This window comes from Marmota marmota, unplaced genomic scaffold (assembly GCF_001458135.2).
Source record: "Marmota marmota marmota unplaced genomic scaffold, marMar, whole genome shotgun sequence".
Classification (NCBI taxonomy): Eukaryota; Metazoa; Chordata; class Mammalia; order Rodentia; family Sciuridae; genus Marmota; species Marmota marmota.
In genome coordinates this window covers 5,108,813-5,129,586 of record NW_026000249.1, presented here as the reverse complement: position 1 = coordinate 5,129,586, position 20,774 = coordinate 5,108,813, and the positions used below count along the sequence as shown (strand labels likewise).

The 20,774-nt window shown below is 38.9% G+C and overlaps 1 protein-coding gene across 7 annotated transcripts in view; it reads left to right on the top strand.

The window, feature by feature from the left end:
- Positions 1-20,774, top strand: part of Asb11 (ankyrin repeat and SOCS box containing 11) — a 69,248-nt gene that overhangs the window by 21,613 nt on the left and 26,861 nt on the right. For 3 of the 7 annotated variants that reach the window (XM_048796525.1, XM_048796527.1, XM_048796526.1), the window contains exon 7: positions 13,637-13,837. In XM_048796525.1, coding sequence (XP_048652482.1) covers positions 13,637-13,837 — 201 coding nt within the window. Of the gene's footprint in view, positions 1-2,869; positions 4,796-13,351; positions 13,550-13,636; positions 13,838-20,774 lie in introns of those variants that run through there. The other 4 variants (XM_015488049.2, XM_015488050.2, XM_048796528.1 and 1 more) reach the window with 3 other exon arrangements.

Genomic DNA, 20,774 nt, shown 5'->3' with positions numbered 1-20,774 from the left:
ATGTTTGCACAATGTTGAAAGTGCTTAATGATTCATTTCTCAGAACTTATCCCATTGTTAGGTGACATGTGACCATACTTAAGTTTGGGGCAGTAGAAGGGACAGAAGGTGTATTTCAGAAGCCTAACTAAATGGTGAGATTGTTTGCCTTTTCTCCAGATTGAGGAGTATGTGGTTCTATGTTCCTCATCTCCTCACTCCTATTTCCATCATGAACGTTAAGTGCAACTATCAGTGCCGGGGAAGGAATAGTAACCTTCTAAAATGCTTGGTGTCTCAAATTCAAAAGAGAGCCCTATTATGTCTGTATAGTAAGAAGACATTTTGTGAGCCTTCATTGATCATTTGTATGCTGGGGAGAATATTAAAGATAAATTGTGCCAGCACTGAGATGAATTTGAAGCATAGATTAATCTCACTGAATTCTTTAAACTTAAAAGCAGTGAAAACCTTATAGTAGCTGGTGCTGTGCCAGCTGCAAATGGGAAAATTAAAGCATGGAGAGATTGGCTTGCAGAGAGTGATATAGCTACTAAGAAGTAGGACTAGGATTCTAACCCAGCTGTCTGACCCCAGCTGTCTGACCCCCTCTTAATGTTGTAAGGCCCCAATCCTAAAGCTTCTAGAACAATTTCTGGTGTGTGTGGGTCTCATTTCACTTGCTGGTTCCATTTTGTGAACTCACTCCCATGTCTAATATCTTCCAAGTAGAATGCTTTGTTAAATCATTTTAGGAAGTCTCTCTACACCAGTGCCTCTTAAACTTTCATGCACATATAGATGATGACCTGGGGATCTCATTTAAAAAGCAGATTCTGATTCTGGAGGTCGAGGATTAAACTCTGCATATCTAATAACTTTCCAGTTGATTCTGCTGCTGCTGGTGTAAGGACCACACTTTGATCACTATTGGTCTAGATTATTTCCAGTGGTCTATGTCATTAGTGATTGTTGTTTTACTTGAATCTTCAACAGAATAATTATGATATTCCTTACCAGGTACTTTGCAATGATTGGTTGAGATATAGTTTATAGCAGTTGTCACATTTCTGGTTTTCTTCCATCAAAAATGTTTCCAGGTCAAGGATTTACATTCTTATAAGCAAGTTCCTCTGTGTGCTATCTTTATAAATATAGGCACCTGCTCTAAAGGAGGAACATCAGCTATGCCAAGTTCACTTGTGTCTGAACTTCTCCAGGCAAACAGGACAATTTGTCCATGTTACTGTTTTTCAGAGGAGCTTAGTTATTTTTTTTATTTCTAAAAGTTTGACCCTAGATGTAAGGGGTGACAGGTAGAGATATTTTTGATTCCTGAGATTTTAACTGAAGATATTCATCTTCCAGGTACCTCTCTATCCATGGATGTTCCTTGTCAATGTCATTCTAAGTGTTACCTGGATATTTGCATATGCAATCTACCTTTTTTTTCCCTTTGTGGTACTGGAGGTTGAACCCAAGACCTCACATATGCTAGGCAAGCACTTCACTATTAAGCTATACTCTCAGCCCTTCAGTCCACCATTTATCATGAGGTATAAGATGCTGTTACAGTAGGATTTTCTTGAAAAAGGAAAGTTTGTATAGGTCAGTAGTTAGATATACTTGAAGAGATCTTTACTGATAGGTTAGGAAATAATGGGATAATATGAATGCCCCTGTAGTGCCGCAGTCTGGCTGGGCACAATTCAGGAGCCACTTGTCAAAAGAAACGAACTTTATTTTTAGAACACACACACCAAACCACACAGCTCCTCAGGAAAAACCTTCAGAGCCCAACTGCCACCACTGGCTTCCCACAAGCCTCTCCACCTCCCCCACTCCTCCTGCTCTTGAGGCTGATTGGCTGGGTCGCATGGGCAGAGCCAAAAAAAGTCCCCCAATGAGCAGCTCCGTGGTCTGAAAGGGCGGGGAAATACCCCAACACTACCAAAGTCGCTGCACCAACAGATAGTTCACAATGCATACAGGTGAGTTCACAATGCATACAAGTGATTCATAGTCCAGGCAAGTTCTGCAAGCAGTTCAGTGATGGCTCCTTTTGGAAAAATAAACAGCCCAATGAGCATCACCGCAGAGGAGCCAATCAGTTGGCAGCTAGAAGTTTGCTGGGGCTGCTGTGAGCCAATCATCAACTGGCAGCTGGAAATTTGCTGGCAGCTGGAAGTTTGCTGGCAGCTGGAAGTTTGCTGGGGCCCCTTCGGCTGTGGCTCTCAACACTGTAGAACTAGTATTGCAACCCAGAGCTCATTCATCCTATTCATCTATATTTTGAACTCTCATCAACTTATTTTCCTTAAGGATTCAAAGCTACTGAAAGTCATGGACATGAGCACTCTGAGACCCCATGAAAGTGAGGTTCAGGGAATTATGGGGTCTAAGTGCTTTAAGTTCTTTCTGCACATCCTTATTGAGCTGAAATCTTTGCAAGAATGGAGGGTCCCTCTGGGTGTGAGATAGGACCCAGCCAATACCACCTCATGGCCAACTAGTGTCAGGAGGTCCAGGAAGACATTAAGGGCTACATATTTGGCCCCTGGCCCATCTCTTAATACTGCCTCTGTGGCCACACAGGTCAAAATTCCTGTTGACACCTGCTCTGCAGCTCTGTCTTGGGGTCTTGCATGCTATAGTCATTTGCATTTTCTCCTTGTTCAGTATATCACTGTTCAATAGCACAGGGCACATAAATGAGGTGCATTCTCTTTATACCCCCTCACTTCTTTCCTAATTGCCTCTGGATAGCCTCATTCTTTGATGTTGGTAATACAATTGGAAGATCAACTTAAAGAAAAGCATCTCTTCTAGAGGGCCAAATAAGGATTCCCTGCTACCATGAGATTCACACCATTTTTATTCCCTTTCTCAGGCCCACCTACTCTTTCCCAGCTCTGCCGCCTGTGTGTCCGGAAATGTTTGGGTAGAGCATGTCATCAAGCCATCCACAAGCTACATCTGCCGGAGCCACTGGAAAGATTCCTCCTGTACCAGTAGCCCCAAATGTCCATGGGAAGATACTTGGAAATAAGTAGGTTGTTGTCTGCTGTACCCAGGGTACTTATTATAGACGCCCAACAGCTAGGTCATCAGTATCTTCCAATGAGCTCAGCCAATTAGAGGAAATCCTTTATAAACAGGAACCTTAAAGTTTTTAGCTCTTGCTGTTAATAAACTTAAAAAAAACTGTGAAGTAGAATGAAAATAATAGACTATTTTCTGATAATACAGGATTTCCCAGTGCATATGGGTCAACATTTTTAATATTGTACAGATCCACATAAATCCAGGTGAATAGGATTATAATGAATGTTAAGAATTCCAGAATGTGCTCTTGATTTAATTCCTCTCTTCTACCCCTTTCTTCCCTCCCCCCTCTTTTTCTTTCTTTACCGCCTCTTTCTTCTCTTTCCTTGAATAAATCTATGCTGTAACTTTGGTTTTTCTGCTTTTTTAAAAGACACATAAAAAATGAAATATTTTGAAAACATCACAGTTACTTGGGACTTCCAATTCTTGAGGTCCTGGTTGATAAGAGAGATTTTGGAAGAGATTAGCTCATATAGAGTTTAGGCTCCTTTGCTCATCATTTCTGATGTTAAATACTCTTCTTTGAAGGAATCTTAGACAATTGTAGGATTGCACAACAATAGTTGCCCCTCAACAACCTGAACTCATAAGCACTTTGTGATGCATTTAGGCACCCCAACATTGGCTTATTTTCAAACTCAAGATTCTCAGTTTTTTTTTTGAAATGCCTACCTGTTGATTCCAGCCACCAAGGTGGGCTTAATGCTGAGTCAATATTTTTTTTCTGTGAATAGGTGCCCAAAGTAAGCATAAAGATATATAAAAAGCCGTCTCCTCCTTTTTTTCTCCCTTCTTTTTCTTCCCATCTCCCTCCTTTTCTGCTACTCCTCCTCCTATCAGTTCCTCATTTCCCTTTTTGTGAATTTAGAACATGGGAACTCGATAGATTTTTCCATTATTATAAATTATTGTCATGGTTCAGTGACTATAGTAATATTATCTTCTAAATGAAAATTCTCTCTCAGATGATCCTAAGATTCATTTTCAACATTTTTGCCCCCTAGTTTTTCTAGTCCTTTTGTTTTCAACAAGGGACAGTTTTGTCTCTCATCCAGGGACAGCTGTGGCAATGTGTGGAGACCTTTTCATTTGCAACAACTGAGGGGATGGAGCTGCTCATCTCTATTGGGTAGAGGTCAGGGATGCAGCTAGAAACCCTATGATGTACAGGACAGTCCACAAAAAAGAATTATTAGGTTCAAAATATCAACAGTGCTGAGGATGAGAAATTGCTGTAGACCTATGCTATTTGGTTCAGTAGCTATCCACCACCTATGGCTGTTGGAATTGTGACTGGGTGAACTAAGATTTGCTGTACATATGAAATACATATCACGTTTTGAAGATTCAGTACAAAAAAGAACATGAAATATCTTATGAATAATTTTTGATGATGGTCACATATTTTTTTTTGTTTTTTGTTTTGGTTCACTGATGAATTCTTTTAAAATTTTTTTTATTTTTAAAAATTTATTCTAATCAGTTATACATGACAGTGGAATGCTCTTCAATTCATTTTACACAAATGGAGCACAATTTTTCACTTCTCTGGTTGTTCACGAAATGGGGTCACACCATTCATTCAATCATACATGTACCTAGGGTAATGATGTCTTATTCCACCATTTTTCCTACCCATGATGGTCACATATTGAAGTGATAATATTTTGGATGTATTAGGTTGAATAAAGTATATTATTGAAATTAATTTCACTTGCTTCTTACTTTTTAATGTAAAAATGTAATACATATAATAACGATTTAGATTACATATGTGGCTCATATATTTCTGTTAGAACTGCTCGGGACCTCTGATTATTATAACTTTGTGATATCTAATAATACTAATTAGTTAACTATCTGGGAAAAAGATTAAGTTCTTATATTTCAAAACCAAATCTTGAATTTTTTGTGAATGTTAAAAAGTTTAAATATATGGTAAAAATACTACAAGAAAATGTACATGAATGTACATGAAAGGGAAGGTATTTATAATAACAAAGGCAGAATATTGATAAATTAGAATATATTAAAGTTATGTTGCAAAAAAATGCCAGACAGAAAATGAAAGGACAAGCACAAATGGAGAAAAGGGTATGTGATATTTATGGTAGATTAAAAGTTAATTGCTGGGCTTGATGGTGCATGACTGTAATCCCAGGGGCTCAGAAGGCTGAAGCAGGAGGATCCAAGTTCAAGGCCAGTCTCAGCAATTTAATGAGGCCCTAAGCAACTCGGTGAGACCCTGTGTCCAAATAAAAAATAAAAAGGGCTGGGGATGTGGTTCAGTGGTTAAGTGCCCCTAGGTTCAATCCTTCATACCCCCTCCCTCCAGAAAAGCTAATATTTGGAGTATAACAAAAGAGACCTTCACTCCCTGCCCTTAGCTTCCTTCCCTTTCCCAGTTGAGACTGGGAAGCAAGTATTTGGAATCTTTTTTGGTAAACAGGGGTGCTAAAACTTATTTTCAATAGTTTGAATTACTTCTTGCAAAATACCGAAATCATTCCGACCTACAGTACAGTCTGAAACATATGGTACTCTACACATTTTTTTAGAAGGAAAAGGAAAAAGTTTAGATTATTATCTGGCTCTACATGTTGTAGTATATGTATTGCATTACATGGTGGCAAAAAATATGTAAACTTGCTTGTTTTATGTGGTATAGTGCCTTTCCTTCTGTGATAGATTAACAAGATAAACAAATTCCTGAAGAATTTTTACAAATCTTAGGGAAGACAATTTTCACAAATGTTGGGGAAGTTATAGGATATTCCAAAATCTATGAAAAGAAGTACAATTCAAATCTGTTGCAAATGATGAAGGGCAGCATGATCTCCCTGATATCTACATTTTAAATTATCAGTGGTTCACTTGTAAATTAACAAGAATAGTACAGTTTCACTAATAGAAATATTATCAATGGGAAATGATTTAAAATTTATCAAAGGTGACACAAATGAATAGCCATAAGATGGAATACTGATGAAGAGAAAGGATGAATTTGAAACAAGACAAGGAGCCGTTTGAGCCATTGCTAGCCACGGAAAGATCAAAGACGAAAGGGTGAGTTTCTTCCTATCATAGAACGTTCAGGAACTGGGGACTTCCCTCTTCAAGATGTTCTGACAAATGCATTTTTTGGTCAGCTGGGATCTTGCTGAATGCCTGACCTGTGTGTCAAACCCTGGGATGCTCTAGGATATTCAAACTGCTTGTGACTCTGAGGGATTTGAGGTTTTGTTGTTCTATTGCTTTCTGAAACTTGAGATCATGGATATCGCAAGTCATTTGTACAGATGTCCCAACTCTGCTATATGTCTGTCTGTGTGTGTATCCAAATCCTGAACTAGGTCTTGAGAGACCTCTCATCAGAATCTATCTGGTAATCCAGGTCCCTATATCTTGAGTGGTGCTGATACCTTATGATTTATGAATGAAAGCATTGTATTGAACACAAGATAATCTTTAAGTTTCCTTCAAATCCTACATTCTATTAACCTATATTTAGACCATCAGACTGGTCATCTGACTTTTATGGGATATTTTGCCTGTAGTTTGAGATTCTTAAACAATTAATACAGACAGGTTAGTGTATTTTTCCATACAGTATGTGTGTGTGTGTGTGTGTGTGTGTGTGTGTGTATATATATATATATATATACATTTTCAGTCATATATGAAGTACACTAAGATTCATATTCAAAGAACTCCAGGGTAAATTCTCAATTTGTTCAACACATTTTACTCAGCATCTATTATGTGTTATATGTTGTAGAAGAGTGTGAAAGACAAGATGATTATCCTTGAAACACTTACGCATTAGGGAGACAACAAGGAATAAACAATATGTAAATATACAACATCAGGTCACAATGTATATAATATCTATTAGTCAATTTTTACTCTTAAGTCTTCAGTGACTTTTTTTCAGTGCATTTTTAGTACAGTAGTCCCCTCTTATCTGCAGGTAAAATATTCCAAGTCTTCCAGTGGATATACAAACCATGGATAGCACCACATACAATATATACTGTCTTTTCCTATACACATTCAGGTTATACATATGTATGATAAAATTTAATTTATAAATTAGGTACAATAGGAGATTAACAGTGATGATAGTAAAATAGAACAATTATAACAATATATTATAATAAAATTATGTAAATGTAGACCTTCTCTTTCCCAAAGTATCTTATTGTACTAAACTCACCCCTTCCTGATGGTGATGTGAGATGATACAATGCCTGGGTGATGAGATGAAGTGAAGGGGTTGATGTAGGAGGCATTGTGACATGGTGTTAAGCTACTGTGTAAGGGTTACCTGAGCACAGCCCTGTGATACTGCCACAGTTGATCTGAGACTCAGAATGACTACAAAAGTGATTGACAGGGATGAAATGGCGGAGTGTTGGATATAGTTTGGATACACTGGACAATCTGATGATTCATGATGTGGGCAGGACAAAGCAGGATGGAACAAGGCTTCATCAGGCTACTCTGAATGGTGTGTAATTTAAAATTTATGAATTGTTTATTTCTGGAATTTTTCACTTAATATTTTTAGACTATGATTGATTCAGGGTAACTGAAACTATGGAGAGTGAAATTATGGATAAGGGGACTACTGTACACTATGTGACTTTTATTTCTTTGCCTGATTTAATGTTGGTATCTTATCAAATTTGTGATAGTACTTTTCTTACAAACCTTAGTACAATGATATTTAAAGTCTCAGACCCTTTGATACCATCATTTTAAATTGTTGTATCATATTCCTTAACATTTTTCAACTTGTTAGATACCTAGATTATTTCTAATTTCTTCCTCTTATAGATAACACTGTCATAACCTTTATTTTAAAAGAAGTCTTTAAAAATGATTGAAGGATTTCTTAGGAGATTTCTAGAAGTGGGATTTATATACTGAAAAACTATTTCAAATATTTATTTTATTGGTTCTTTTTAGTTATATAATGACAGTAGAATCCATTTTAATGTAATTATACTAGCATGGAATTTATCTTATTCTAATTCAGATCCCAGTACCTCTCCTCCCTCTTTCATTTCCTCACCCCCTGCTTCCTTCTCTTTATTGATCCTCTGCCATTTACCCATAGTTTTTTTTTTAAATTAATTTCTTGAGGATGTACATAATGGTGAGATTCACTGTGGTATCTTCATATATGTACCTAGGAAAGTTATGTCAGATTCATTTCACTGTCTTTCCTTTTCTCATTCCCCTTCCCTTCCCTTTATTCTCCTTTGTCTAGTTTAATAAAATTTAAAATATGTATACAATAAATAATTTTAGGGGAAAAATCCTTCCATAACCAAGTAAATACCCAATATTATTTATCTATATACTTTCCCCTCTCTATATATGTAGATAGACATGCACCCTCCATATGTATGTATGTATATATATCTCCAGTATGTCTGTCTATATACCATCTGTCTCTATCACTTTTCAATTTACTGTCTGTCTTGACTCATTATTTTAAAGAAATAAGCTTGCACCTGAAAATTTTAACCTCGATGCTTTCAAAATCCCTTAAATTATTTAAATGTTTGGGTATGTCATTCAGCATTACTAATTTTTTGTTCATTTTATTAAAGAATTATTTCTCCAAAAGTTATTTTCCTCCTTAATATTTCTAACACTGCCATGTCAAATAAACATGAAATTTTTGGATGACTCTTTTTTCAGTAACAATGTTGATTGCTCAGAAGATTTGTGCACTGAACACAAAGAGAATAGCTGACGCTTCAGAGACATGGCCCAGAGCTGCCATGGTGAGGGATGAATCGCTGAGCAACTACAGTTTATCAGGGGAGGAGGCTGTCTGCACTGGCAGACCTCACATTTTCTCCCATCACAAATTCTGCCAAGGCCTGCTCTTACATGGTTGTTTTCCATTTGCATATGGGAATATCTTTTTTCTTTCAATTGCTTTTATTTTTTAAATACATGACAGTGGAATGCATCAAAATTCTTATTACACATATAGAACACATTTTTTTCATATCTTTGTTTGTATATAAAGTAGGTTCAAACCATACATATACTTTGGATGATGATGTCTGCCGCAGTCTGGCTGGGCACAATCAGGAGCCACTTGTCAAAAGAAGCTAACTTTATTTTTAGAACCACACACGCCAAACAAAACAGCTCCTCAGGAAAAACCCTCAGAGCCCCAACTGCCACCACCGGTGTCCCACAAGCCTCTCCCTCAACCACAAGCCTCACCACCTCCCCCCATCCTCCTGCTCCTGAGGCCGATTGGCTGGGTCGTGTGGGCGGAGCCAAAAAGTCCCCCAATGAGCAGCTCCATGGTCTGAAAGGGCAGGGAAACAGCCCAATGAGCATCACCGCAGAGGAGCCAATCAGCTAGATGTTGCTGGGCCGCTGTAAGCCGGCAGTTGGAAGTTTGCTGGCAGCTGGAAGTTTGCTGGGGCCCCTTCGGCTGTGGCTCTCAACAGATGTCCATCACATTCCACGATCCTTGCTAATCCCCTGCCTCCTCCCTTTCCCTCCCACCTCTCTGCCCTATCTAGAGTTCATCTATTCCTCCCATGCTCCCTCTCCCTACCCCACTATGAATCAGTCACCTTATATCAGAGAAAACATTTATGTCTAATGTTTTTTTTTGGGGGGGATTGGCTAACTTAGCATTATCTTCTTCAACTACATCCATTTACCTGCAAATGCCATGATTTTATTCTCTTTTATTGCTGAATAATATTCCATTGTGTATATGTGCCACGTTTTTAAATCCATTCATCTATTGAAGGGCATTCAAGGTAAGTATTTTCTTAAGGCAAAAAGCGTACAATAACCAAGATATCAAAATTTTTAATAAAGACAGAGTGTTGTTTGTTTTATGACCCTGCATTGTTGTGCAGTGGGAAGTTTCCCATGTTTCTGGGATATGTGGCCTTTGAGTTCATTAGGAATGACAATGGCATGCAAACAGATTGAGTACTCCATGTTTTGTATCTACTCACGTGTTAAAAAAATTTTTTTTGTAGTTGTAGCTGGACAGAATGCCTTTATTTTATTTGTTTATTTTTATGTGGTGCTAAGATTGAACCCAGTGCCTCACACATACTAGGCAAGTGCTCTGCTGCGAGCTACAGCCCCAGCCCTACTCATTTGTTTCAACTATAGAACTTGCATTGACTTTTTCTATCTGGTGCAGAATGTGTGAACAGGGATCCATTTCCCCTTGGCCTCACAATCCATTATGGCTCTCTGCACCAAGTATTTTATTGTTCATCTCCTAAGAGCATGTTCAGAGATTCTCCCACAAAACCACTGTGTGGTGATTATCTAGTGCCCCACAGCTATCCAACATCCATCTGTCTGTACACTTCCACAACTGTGTCATTCATGTCCTTTCTGTCTCTTGCCACCATCAGGATCTGGTCAAGGGTCAGATCAAGCATCATCCATTGATTTGAGTTCTCAAATCTCCTTATTATCTTGTAATCTATAAAGCTTTCCCCTCCCCACTTTTTAAAAATATATTTTATTTAGTTGTAGATGGACACAATACATTTATTTATTTATTTATATGTGGTGCTGAGAATTGAACCCAGCACCTCACACATGCTAGGCAAGTGCGCTACCACTGAGCCACAACCCCAGCCCCTCTACCCCACTTTTGTCTTTCCCACTGTTGGCATTTTTGTAGAGCCCAGTCCCATCATTATGTAGACTCTCTCCTTTTTAATTTCCCTGTTTGTTTCCTCAAGAACATCACATTATTTCAGATTTTTTTTTCTTTTTTAAAAAAACACTTCTTTGTTTGAATTTCACTGTACTGTTCCTGGGAGTGAAAGCAGCACCTGATACTGAGCATGCACAGGCAGTTTTGCAAGAACAGTGGAAATAAATAGGAGTTTTGCCTGAGAAGCAGAGAGTTCCCAGTTATCAGAGAAGATGTGTAGGTTTTAAAGGGTTTGTCCTAGAAAAATTGCCAGCTGGATCAACTTGAACTCATTGGAAGTGACTTTCAAGGTTCCTTTCCCCAAGGCTGTGGGAGGGAGGAAGTTGTAATCTGTGAGTGACGTGTGCCTTGGATAGCTAAGTGAGGGTGGGAAAGAGGTACTGGCTCATGTGAACACGGCTCTTGGTAAGGAATGATTGTGGCCTTGCTGTCTTCTGCAGCCTGTCATTCTTTTCCCTTTCCTAACCTGCATGAATTTCACTGAACATTCAGACCCACACTGACAAGCATAAGGGCCAACTAGAAATTAGTAAGATTGCTGTTTTCTTATGGTTTGTGGTAAGCCACCTTATAATCACAGCTTATATATTTTATCCTATATTAATTCTTAAAAATGCATGGACTCCTCTTGCAACTATGTTTAAATGGTTAAAAAAAGTGTTTCCATCCTCCTATTCACTATAGTGATCAACATAAATGTAATGAAAACTTTAAAAGCTGGTGAATTCCCTCCCAGGTACTAGGGCAACAACTTGGAAATTTTCTCTATTGTCATTTTGGAACTTAAATTTGAATATGGGAAAACTTATCTCCTTGGAATTTAATTAAAGGTAAATAAAGAAGCTGAACTGTGAAGATTTTATTAGGAAAAAATGGTGATAGTATCCAGCTTCCCCTCCATGCTCCTCTGTTTAACTTCTCAACTGGTCTATGCTGGGAGTAATATTCTCACTCTTTGCCAAATACAAGTTTAAGCTTATAGTTCTTCAATCTTTCCAGATAGAGTACTGAGGAATTTGTATGTTTATGGCCTTCTCAGTTAATTCTGCAAATAGAGATGGAGGGCAATTTGGCAGTGTTTATCCCAATTTTATGTGAGCAGCTTTTATAAAAACAATTAAAATTGGTATTGAGATAATTATAGATTCACAGGCAGTTCTAAAAAATAATATAGAGGAGCTCTCCTTGTACACTTAGATCACTTTGCCCCAATGGTAACTTTTTGCAAAATTACAGTACAATATCAGAATCAGAAATAAACATTCATATAATCTACTGATCTTTTTCAGAATTCTCCAGTTTTACTTGTGCTCATTCTTGTGTGTGTGTGTGTGTGTGTGTGTGTATACATGTGCCTATAGTTCTATATAATTTATCCCATGTGTATGAGCACACCTTTGACTTAGTATTTCCACTCTTGGGAATCTCTCCGAAAATATTTGCATGTGTGTACAAAGCGATCTGTACAAAAATATGAACTGCAGTTATTTTTGTAGGAGTAAAAGAAATGGTAACATTCCATTTGCTTTTCTAGGAGAATAAATAAATATTTTTGGCACAATATGGAATGCAGTAGTGAATAAAGAAAGGAACATAGGTATATAAACTGAAATGTAAATATTTACCAGACAAAATAAGTGTAAAAAACATAAAACAGTATAATAATATAATTTTAAGTGCAAATGTGGAGGGATAGACGTGTGTGTGTGTGTGTGTGTGTGAGTGTGCGCACATGTGCACGTGTGTAGATGCATAGGATATATATCTATACATGCACAGAAGTGCATGGAGGATGTGCTTCAAACTGTTCATGATGTTTACCAAATGTTTCAACTGAGGATCCATATATCTAAAACAGTAAGGCTTCATTTTTGGAATTAAAACAAGTCTACAATCATTTCACAGACAGAGGATGTTTGATAGTAACTCAAAGCCTTCCCCAACTGGGATGAAAAATCCTCTTCCACATGGAAGAGAGAAAGATAGGAATCTAGGAGTGGCCATCAGCCTGAACCATCACCCAAGGGTGTGGTAGAAAATGGAAATTGAAAAGTCACATACACAGAAAGTTCATGTATTTTGTATAGGTAAATTGATAAAATCTTATCAAATTAATATTTTTATAATTAACCATTGAAAGATGGAGGGTCTCTTCCATACCCCATGCCACCCAGGAATCCATTATTCCAATGGAAAATTTTCATTGTTTATCTAGAAGTTAAAATGTGTGGAGGAAGGGTGAAATAGGACATTTAATGAAGTTCTTGCAGCTGAAAGGAAGAAAACAGAAGCTCTTTCCAAATCCTGCATTTTTGTAACATATAGACACATTTTTCCATAAGACACTCCCAGCAAAATTGAAACCACATGTGCAGATGGCCAGGGCGTGCTGTGCATATTACCGGGCAAGCAATTCACAGGGCTGCTGCAAAACTAGCTTTCTCAGCTCTTGGGTGCTGGAGCTTGTCTCAACACCAAGAAGCCCCTAAGTAGCAAACAGATCTCAGCACAGTGAGCAACTTTGCAGGAAGGGAGCTGTTTCCTTCACTCCCTCACCCTACTCCCTTCATTCTCCAAAAGTTACAAACTGAGTTTCCTTCCTGATAAAGTCCAAGGCTTCTTCAGTGATTGGTTTCAGTTTTGGAAAGGACGTGACATCAGCAGTTTTTGCAGACTTATGGTTGGGGGGCTGTTGTAGGCTTTGGCCAGACTCCAGCCAGCTAGGTGGTATGGTGTGTGTGTGTGCACTCGTGCGTTTCTCTCTGACCACAGGTAGTACTCACATTACCCTGCTTGTACTGTTCTCTGTTGCAGACAGTCTGACCAGCCAGCCACAGAACTGGAATTTCCCAGGAGCACGAGGAGCCTGGAATTTGGACTTTCCTAAGCAACTGAAGTGGAACGTGGACCAGGAGAGCCCCATGGCTGGTGAACAAGGGGGCAAGAATGGCAGTAAGCCCTTGGGGCCAGGAGGCTATCCTGATACTAGGCTACTTTCAAACCCATTGATGGGAGGTGAGTCTTAGGGGCTGTGAAATCAGTGTGCTGGCGAGGGTGGTTAACTTGCTTAGGAGAGAAGAGGGCTGGGTGATTTCAGTGGGTATGTTTGACATGTGTCCAGGGTGCAGTTGCTGGACAGATGTCCACAGTTTGCTGGTATAGGTCTTTTACATGGTTGTTCAAAAATGTATACACCTCTACTTGCAGTGTCCTATTGATGACACAAATTTAATTATCATAGATTATTCTCCAGTAAAAACTATAGCTCCAAACAATCATTCTTTGTGGATCATATGCATTACTCATTGGATTAGAGGATTAAAAGTAATTTATAAATCAAGAAAAAATTGAATGCTAAAATAATTATTGTATTAAAAGGTCTTAGGTGGGCTTTGGCATGTAGTTCAGCTATAGTAGAGTTTGTGCTTTGCATGCACGAGGCCCTCGGTTCAATCCCCTGTACTGCAAAAACAACAAACAAACAACAACAACAACAACAAACCACAACAACAGTAAAAACGTCTTGGATAGTTGGCATAAAAGGCTGAGTTTATAAATGATGTTGAAACACTGAGCACTGATTGATTCACTTTAAAAGGAGAGGCATGAGCTTCATCTGTTAGAAGAAGTTTTCACCTCTGTGTAGAAGCCCACACATACAGGCACTGTCACTCTGTTGTGAGCATTCAGAAGGTGCTCTCTGGTTGAAAGGATTCTGAAAAATGGGTCTAGGCATTTGAGGATAGATTATAACACTCAATTTTGCAATTACATTCCTGACACTGGTAGGCTGCTCACAATATTTTTCAACCAGGGGACAAACAACAGGGACTCTGAAGTCAGCAAAGAGTTATTAATCTCCTACTCCACTGGAACAAATAAAATACAAAATGCATTCCCTCTGACTGAGCAGAGAAATCTGCTCACTCATTCATTTATTCATCCGATTTTACTCACAAAACAAGTGGAATACTCAATGGTGAGTAGTCTTTTCATCCACAAAGGCAAAACTGAATTAGTCAGTGGATACATTGAGCACAGATCTGAAGTGTTAGGGAAGCAGTGTGGCACCAAAAATCACCATTTTAAAAAGAATTTGTTAAATATATGTTTTAAGTAGCAAACTAATAACTATGGGAAAGAATCAGTAATTTGGTTGACTTGTACACAGTTATTTTACAGCTAAGTATTATGTTGATTTTCATTTCCACGTGGGAAAGAGGAACTAGCCACTTTTCACTGTTCAAGGTTTCTAAAGGTCCTAATCCAATGCTGGTTGTAGCAGGAGGAGTGGGTGGAAGTGGGCAAGTGTTATACTCAAAGGTGTGTTGCTTAGAAAGTGAACATGTTATGAGAGCTAGAATGCAGAATGTTTTAGGGAGTCTAGTGAAGACAAATTTGGAGAGATGGGACCATATAATGAGGCTTTGAAAGCTAGGTGGAGGAATTTAACATTCATGAGCCAGGGAGTTGGCAGGTGTTGATAGTTCTGGAGCAGAGACCTAGCAGTAATCAAGGATGTAAGTAAATGAACTGAGTAGCCATAGTTAGGATAGACTGTGATGGCATCACAGGAGATGCTGCACTAATGCACTGGTTCTCAAACTTGTGTACCTCAACTTCAACTGGATAGGTTGCTATCCAAAAATGCAGGTGGTGAGGCTTCTGATGAATTGGTAGGTCTGTGGTGAGGCCTGGGAACCCTCATTCATAGCAAGCTCCCAGGTAATGCTGATGGGGGTGATCAGAGAACCACTACACTAATATAAACATAGAAAGTTACATTTGGATCAAACCTTGGAAATAACAGAGAAAGGGTGACAATTTCAAAGAAAGAATAATCAGGCAATATTGCTTGATTAAATATAAGGGCTCAAAGAAAGAAGTCAGCTCCAAATGGTAAAGTTGTCAAGCCTAAATTAGTGTCAGATAGGAGAGCCTGATAAAAGGCAAGTTGGGAAGGAAAGTTGATTTTGGAATGAGTGAGGAAGGGAGTATGTTAACCATAAAGAAGTATGAAATTATGGCATTTGCTGGTAAATGGATGGAGCTGGAGACTACCATGCTAAGTGAAGTAAGTCAGTCCTAAAAAAAGCAAAGGCTGAATTTCTTTCTGATGCTGACATAATGCAGGGAGGAGGGAAGAATAGAAGTCCATTGGATTAGACAAAGGGGAATGAAGGAAGGGTGGGGGTTGGGAATAGGAAAGGCAGTAGAATGAATGGGACATACATTTTCTATGTTCAAATATGAATATACAACCAGTGTAACTCCACATCATGTTCAATAACAAGAATGGGAGGTTATACTCCATATATGTCAAGATACATGTACTGCCATGTATAACTAAAAAGAACAAATAAAAAAGAAAAAAATACTAATAACTATGCCTTTTAGACAGCATGAGGATACAAGAATGAGACTGGGAAAAGTACAGGTTGGGAGTCAGACCTCAGAATATTTTTGCGCAGGGGCTGTGGTTCAAAGTCAGTGAAAGAACAAATTTTCTGATGGCCAAGAGCTGAGAGCCAAGGATTAAGCCCTGGGACAGACCTCTGGTCAAGGATGTGGGACCAGTGAGTTGGACAAGGAAGCAGGAGGAGACTCTGGATGTTGTAATTCCGCACGGACTAAGGGAAGAAAAGTTTTCAGAGAACTGCAAGATACAAGGATAGATTCCTGGACACCTTTGCTTTTTCAACTCCTCCTCTGAATCAGATTGACGCACTCCTACTCACACCTTCTGCCCCCAGCTGGGCAACTGTTGCCATGAAACCCTCTTAGTCTTTTTCCCAATTCCTACTTAAAGTGGAGTCATTCTCTGCTTTGCACCAGTCTTGCACTTGGGATAAAACCTCAGTTATAGCTGGTTGCATTTGTTTATGCTTCTCAAGTTTTGACCTTGGTGAAGTGTGGAATGTGGAACACTCAGAGTGCTGTTTCCAAATTGCCATCCAGAGAAATTCAGTTCTGCTGAAGCATGTCCCCTGGCACAAGGACAAGTCAGAGGGAAAATAGGGCCCAGGGATGGTTCATCTTGGGGAATTTTGCTGCTCCCATCTTCACCTGCAGGTTCTTTTCTCTGCCTCCTTCTCCAGAAGGAGGGAGGAAAGGCTGTGAGAATGGGCAGCCAACTCTTTATAGAGAGATTTCTTTAAAGATCGACTCTCCTGTCCCAAGAGCAGGGAAAGAATATCTCTTTCCTGAAAGTACCTTGTTATGAGTTGAATTGTGTTCCCAGAAAAATACATTGAAATACTAACCCTCCATCACACAGAATGGGACCTCATTTGGAAATAGGGTCATTTGTTTAAATGAAGTTATACTGGAGTATGTGGGCCTTTAATTCCACATTACTGGTATTTTTGCAAGAATGGAGAAGACACTTAAAGGGAGAATGCTGTGTAGTTACAGGGGCAGAAGTTGGAGTGAAGCATCTACAAGCCAAGGAATGTCAGGGATGAGTGTTGGTTGACTGAGCTGGAGGAGGCAAGGAAGGATAGCCCCCTAGAGCCTTTGGAGATAGCATGGTCTTGCTGACACTTTGATTTCAAACTTCTAATCTCTGGAACTGTGAGATAATAAGGTTTTATTGTCTTAGGTCCACTTAGTTTGTGGCACTTTTTAATGGCAACCCTAAGAAACTAATTCATATCTAGTCCATAGATGCTTTGGAAAATACATTGGAGGATAAACTAACCACCACAACTCAACCAAATACATGACCACTCTTCCCATTTTTAGTATTTGACCTTTGGATTTTTGCCTGCAGGCTTACACCTGTAAGAGGAATTTCTTTTTTTCACTCTATTGAACCACCTTGTAGAGTTTTCACATTTAAACAGAAAACAGATAGGAACAGGCATTGAATGGGAAAAAAAAATTCATTCTCTTATGGTGAATTCTTAGATATTGGTGGACCTCATCAGGGTAAAGTTTTCTGAGGGAAATCTGTCTGTTAAACAGAATAGGTGATAATGTAAAATTCCTATGGAGAATGGAGAGAGAGCAAATGAGTGAGTGAGCAACGGTGGATGATGGAATTGGAAAAAGAATTGCAGTGGGCAGGTGCAATTTGCCCAAGAGTTGACTCAGTGGGTCTTTCTCTTTGCCTCTTTCTGACTTTGAGACTCCCATTTCTCTTTTGCATTTATCCTGGAATCAAATTAAGGTCCACTGTGATTGCAAACACAATACCCAGATCCTCTCAGATGTTGAATCATGCCACCGAATCCATCATTATCATGTTCCAAAAACCAGAGGCAAATGTGCCTATCCCCTCAGGACAACCCAAAAGAGAGGTCTTTTCTCCTATTGACCTTGCAAAATGTTTCCCGAGATGGATAGATTAATGCCACTGCCCAGCCTTCACTAGTGCTTTCAGCTTCGCTAATAGCTCTTTCAGAATGTACCAATTAGTGCATTTAAAATCTCTGCTGAAATAATGGAAGTTTTAGAAATCATTCCAGAAAGTGCAATAAAAATGAAATAGCCTTCCTAATGTGCAGTAGGTTTGATAGAGACATGAGTTTCTTAAAAATGGTAAATTTATTGGCACCAATTAGAGGACTTGTGGAGTGGTTTTGTTATGAGAGCTCCCTGCCCCATTTTACCTAAGAGATATGCTACTGGATCTGTGGTGCTGCCAGTGACCTCATTTTTCATCTATTTTTTTTTTTGGCAGAAAAACCAATATGTGCATGTAGATAATGACCCTTGAGTTTCAAAGACTTTGGTGGACTCAGTGGAAAAGAGTATTATAATCTTCAATCTCCCCTTTATCCATGATGCTCCTACTGTGAACATCATCCACATTTTGGCAGGGAAACTAGGTCCCCTTTTCTGCATAGTTGGCTGTTTCTAGCTGTCAGTTAGCAGGAAGGCAGGTGAGGCTACTTCTGGTCTTAACTAGACACATGATGAGCCTACAGCTCATTGCGTGCTTGAGGGATAGGCCCTGGGAAATGCTGGAGGAGCACCAGGTCCTACCAGGTTGTTTTAATCAGCTTTTTCACTGCTGTGACTAAAAGACCTGACCAGAACAACTGTAAAAGGAGGAAAGGTTTATTTAGGGGCTCACAGTTTCAGAAGCCTGAGTTCATAGACAGCTAGATCCATTCCTTGGGGCTTGAAGTGAGGCTGAACATCATGGTGGAAGAGTGTGGGGAAGGGAAGCAACTCACATGATGATCAGAAAGGAGAGAGAGAGAGAGAGAGAGAGAGAGAGAGAGAGAGAGAGAAGGGAGGAGGAGAGAGAGGAGGAGGGAGGGAGGAGGAGAGANGCTCAGATCACAGTGATGAGGAAGCAGAGAGAGAGAGACTCCACTCTCCAAATACAAAATATACAGCCTATAGCCATGCCCACAGGACTCACCTCCTCCAGCCACATCCTACCTGCTTTCAGTTACCACTCAGTTAATCCCATCAGGGGATTGATTCACTGATTGGGTTAGGCTTTCATATCCTAATCATTTCTCTTCTAAATCTTGCATTGTCTCACACATGATCTTTTGGGGGACACCTCACATCTAAACACAGGCAGACCCTCATTTGAATTTCACAAGGTGCAAGTCTCTGCTAGTCTCTTCACTGTTTTCCAGAGCGAAAGAGCAAGTGGACTAATCTGTGTTGCAAATTATGGTGTTTGCTAAACTGTATATGTGTGTTTGTGTGCGCTCATGCATGTATGTGCATGCACACACAATCTGTGTGCTCTGAATGTTAGAAAAATATTAATGTATCCATTGTCACTATTCCAGGTTTTTACACAATCATTCAGTTTGTTCCGAGACCTGCTGAGGGCAAAGATCTTGTATAAATATGAGATGGATTGACGCTTCACAAGAACCCATGCTTTTCTTTTTGGGCAGTAGTATAGGATAGTGTGACAGGCTTAACAAACCCTAGATCAACTTTTTAAGTTAGGAGGGGAAGCACTGCCCCATACATTACTGATGGGAATATAAAGTGGAATATAATATCAAAAGGCTAAACATTGTATCATCATTATCATATAGCAGTTCCACTCTTAGGTATAGATACAGGAGAATTGAAACATACATCCTCCAAAAAAGTGTACATGAATGTTTTTAGCAGCATTATTAATAATAGACCCAAAGTGCAAACAACACAAAATTCCATCAACTGATGAATAAATAAATAATATGTGGTCCATCCATACAATGAATATTTGAGCAAAGAAGGAATGAAGACTAATGTATGCTATAATGTGGATGAACCTTGAGACATTAGACTACACAAAAGAAGCCAGTCATAAAGCAACACATATTGTGTGGTTTTGTTTACATGAAATGTTCAGAATAGGCAAATCCACAAGGACAGAAAATAGATCAATGGTTGCCAGGGTTTGGGGGAAGTGCAAATGTGGAGTGAATGTTAATAGGCATGGGATTTCATTTTGGAGTGATGAAAATGTTCTAGAATTGATTGTGGTATCGGTTGCACAACTCTGTGAATGTAATGAAAAGCAGTGAATTGTACACTTGAAATGGGAAAATTGTATAGGATGTGAATTATAGCTCAATGAAGCTGTTAGCTAGCTAGCTAGCTCGATATGGACATTGGTATTGTCAGCCCCTTACTATGTGTGCCAGGACAATCCTCTGTACTTCTCAGAAAGACGCAGATTGTCTGCTCTGCAGATACTATCTTCTCTCTGTGTGCAAAACATCAGGTAGCTTTTGCTTTTCTCTCAGAGAAGTACATAATTCTATTTTCCCTAAATAGGAAAAATAATGGTTCAATCATGAACAAGTAGAAAGTAAACCCCATTTTTATCTACATTTAATAATATAATTGTAATATTTTTATGACATCTGAACAGTTACAATTTAGGACCCCAAATAAATGCTTAGACAGTTTAGACTGTCAGCTCTAATAATCTTAGAGCTTTAAGAAGTTTGAGGAGTGTGGCAGCTCTATTTCTTAGCTG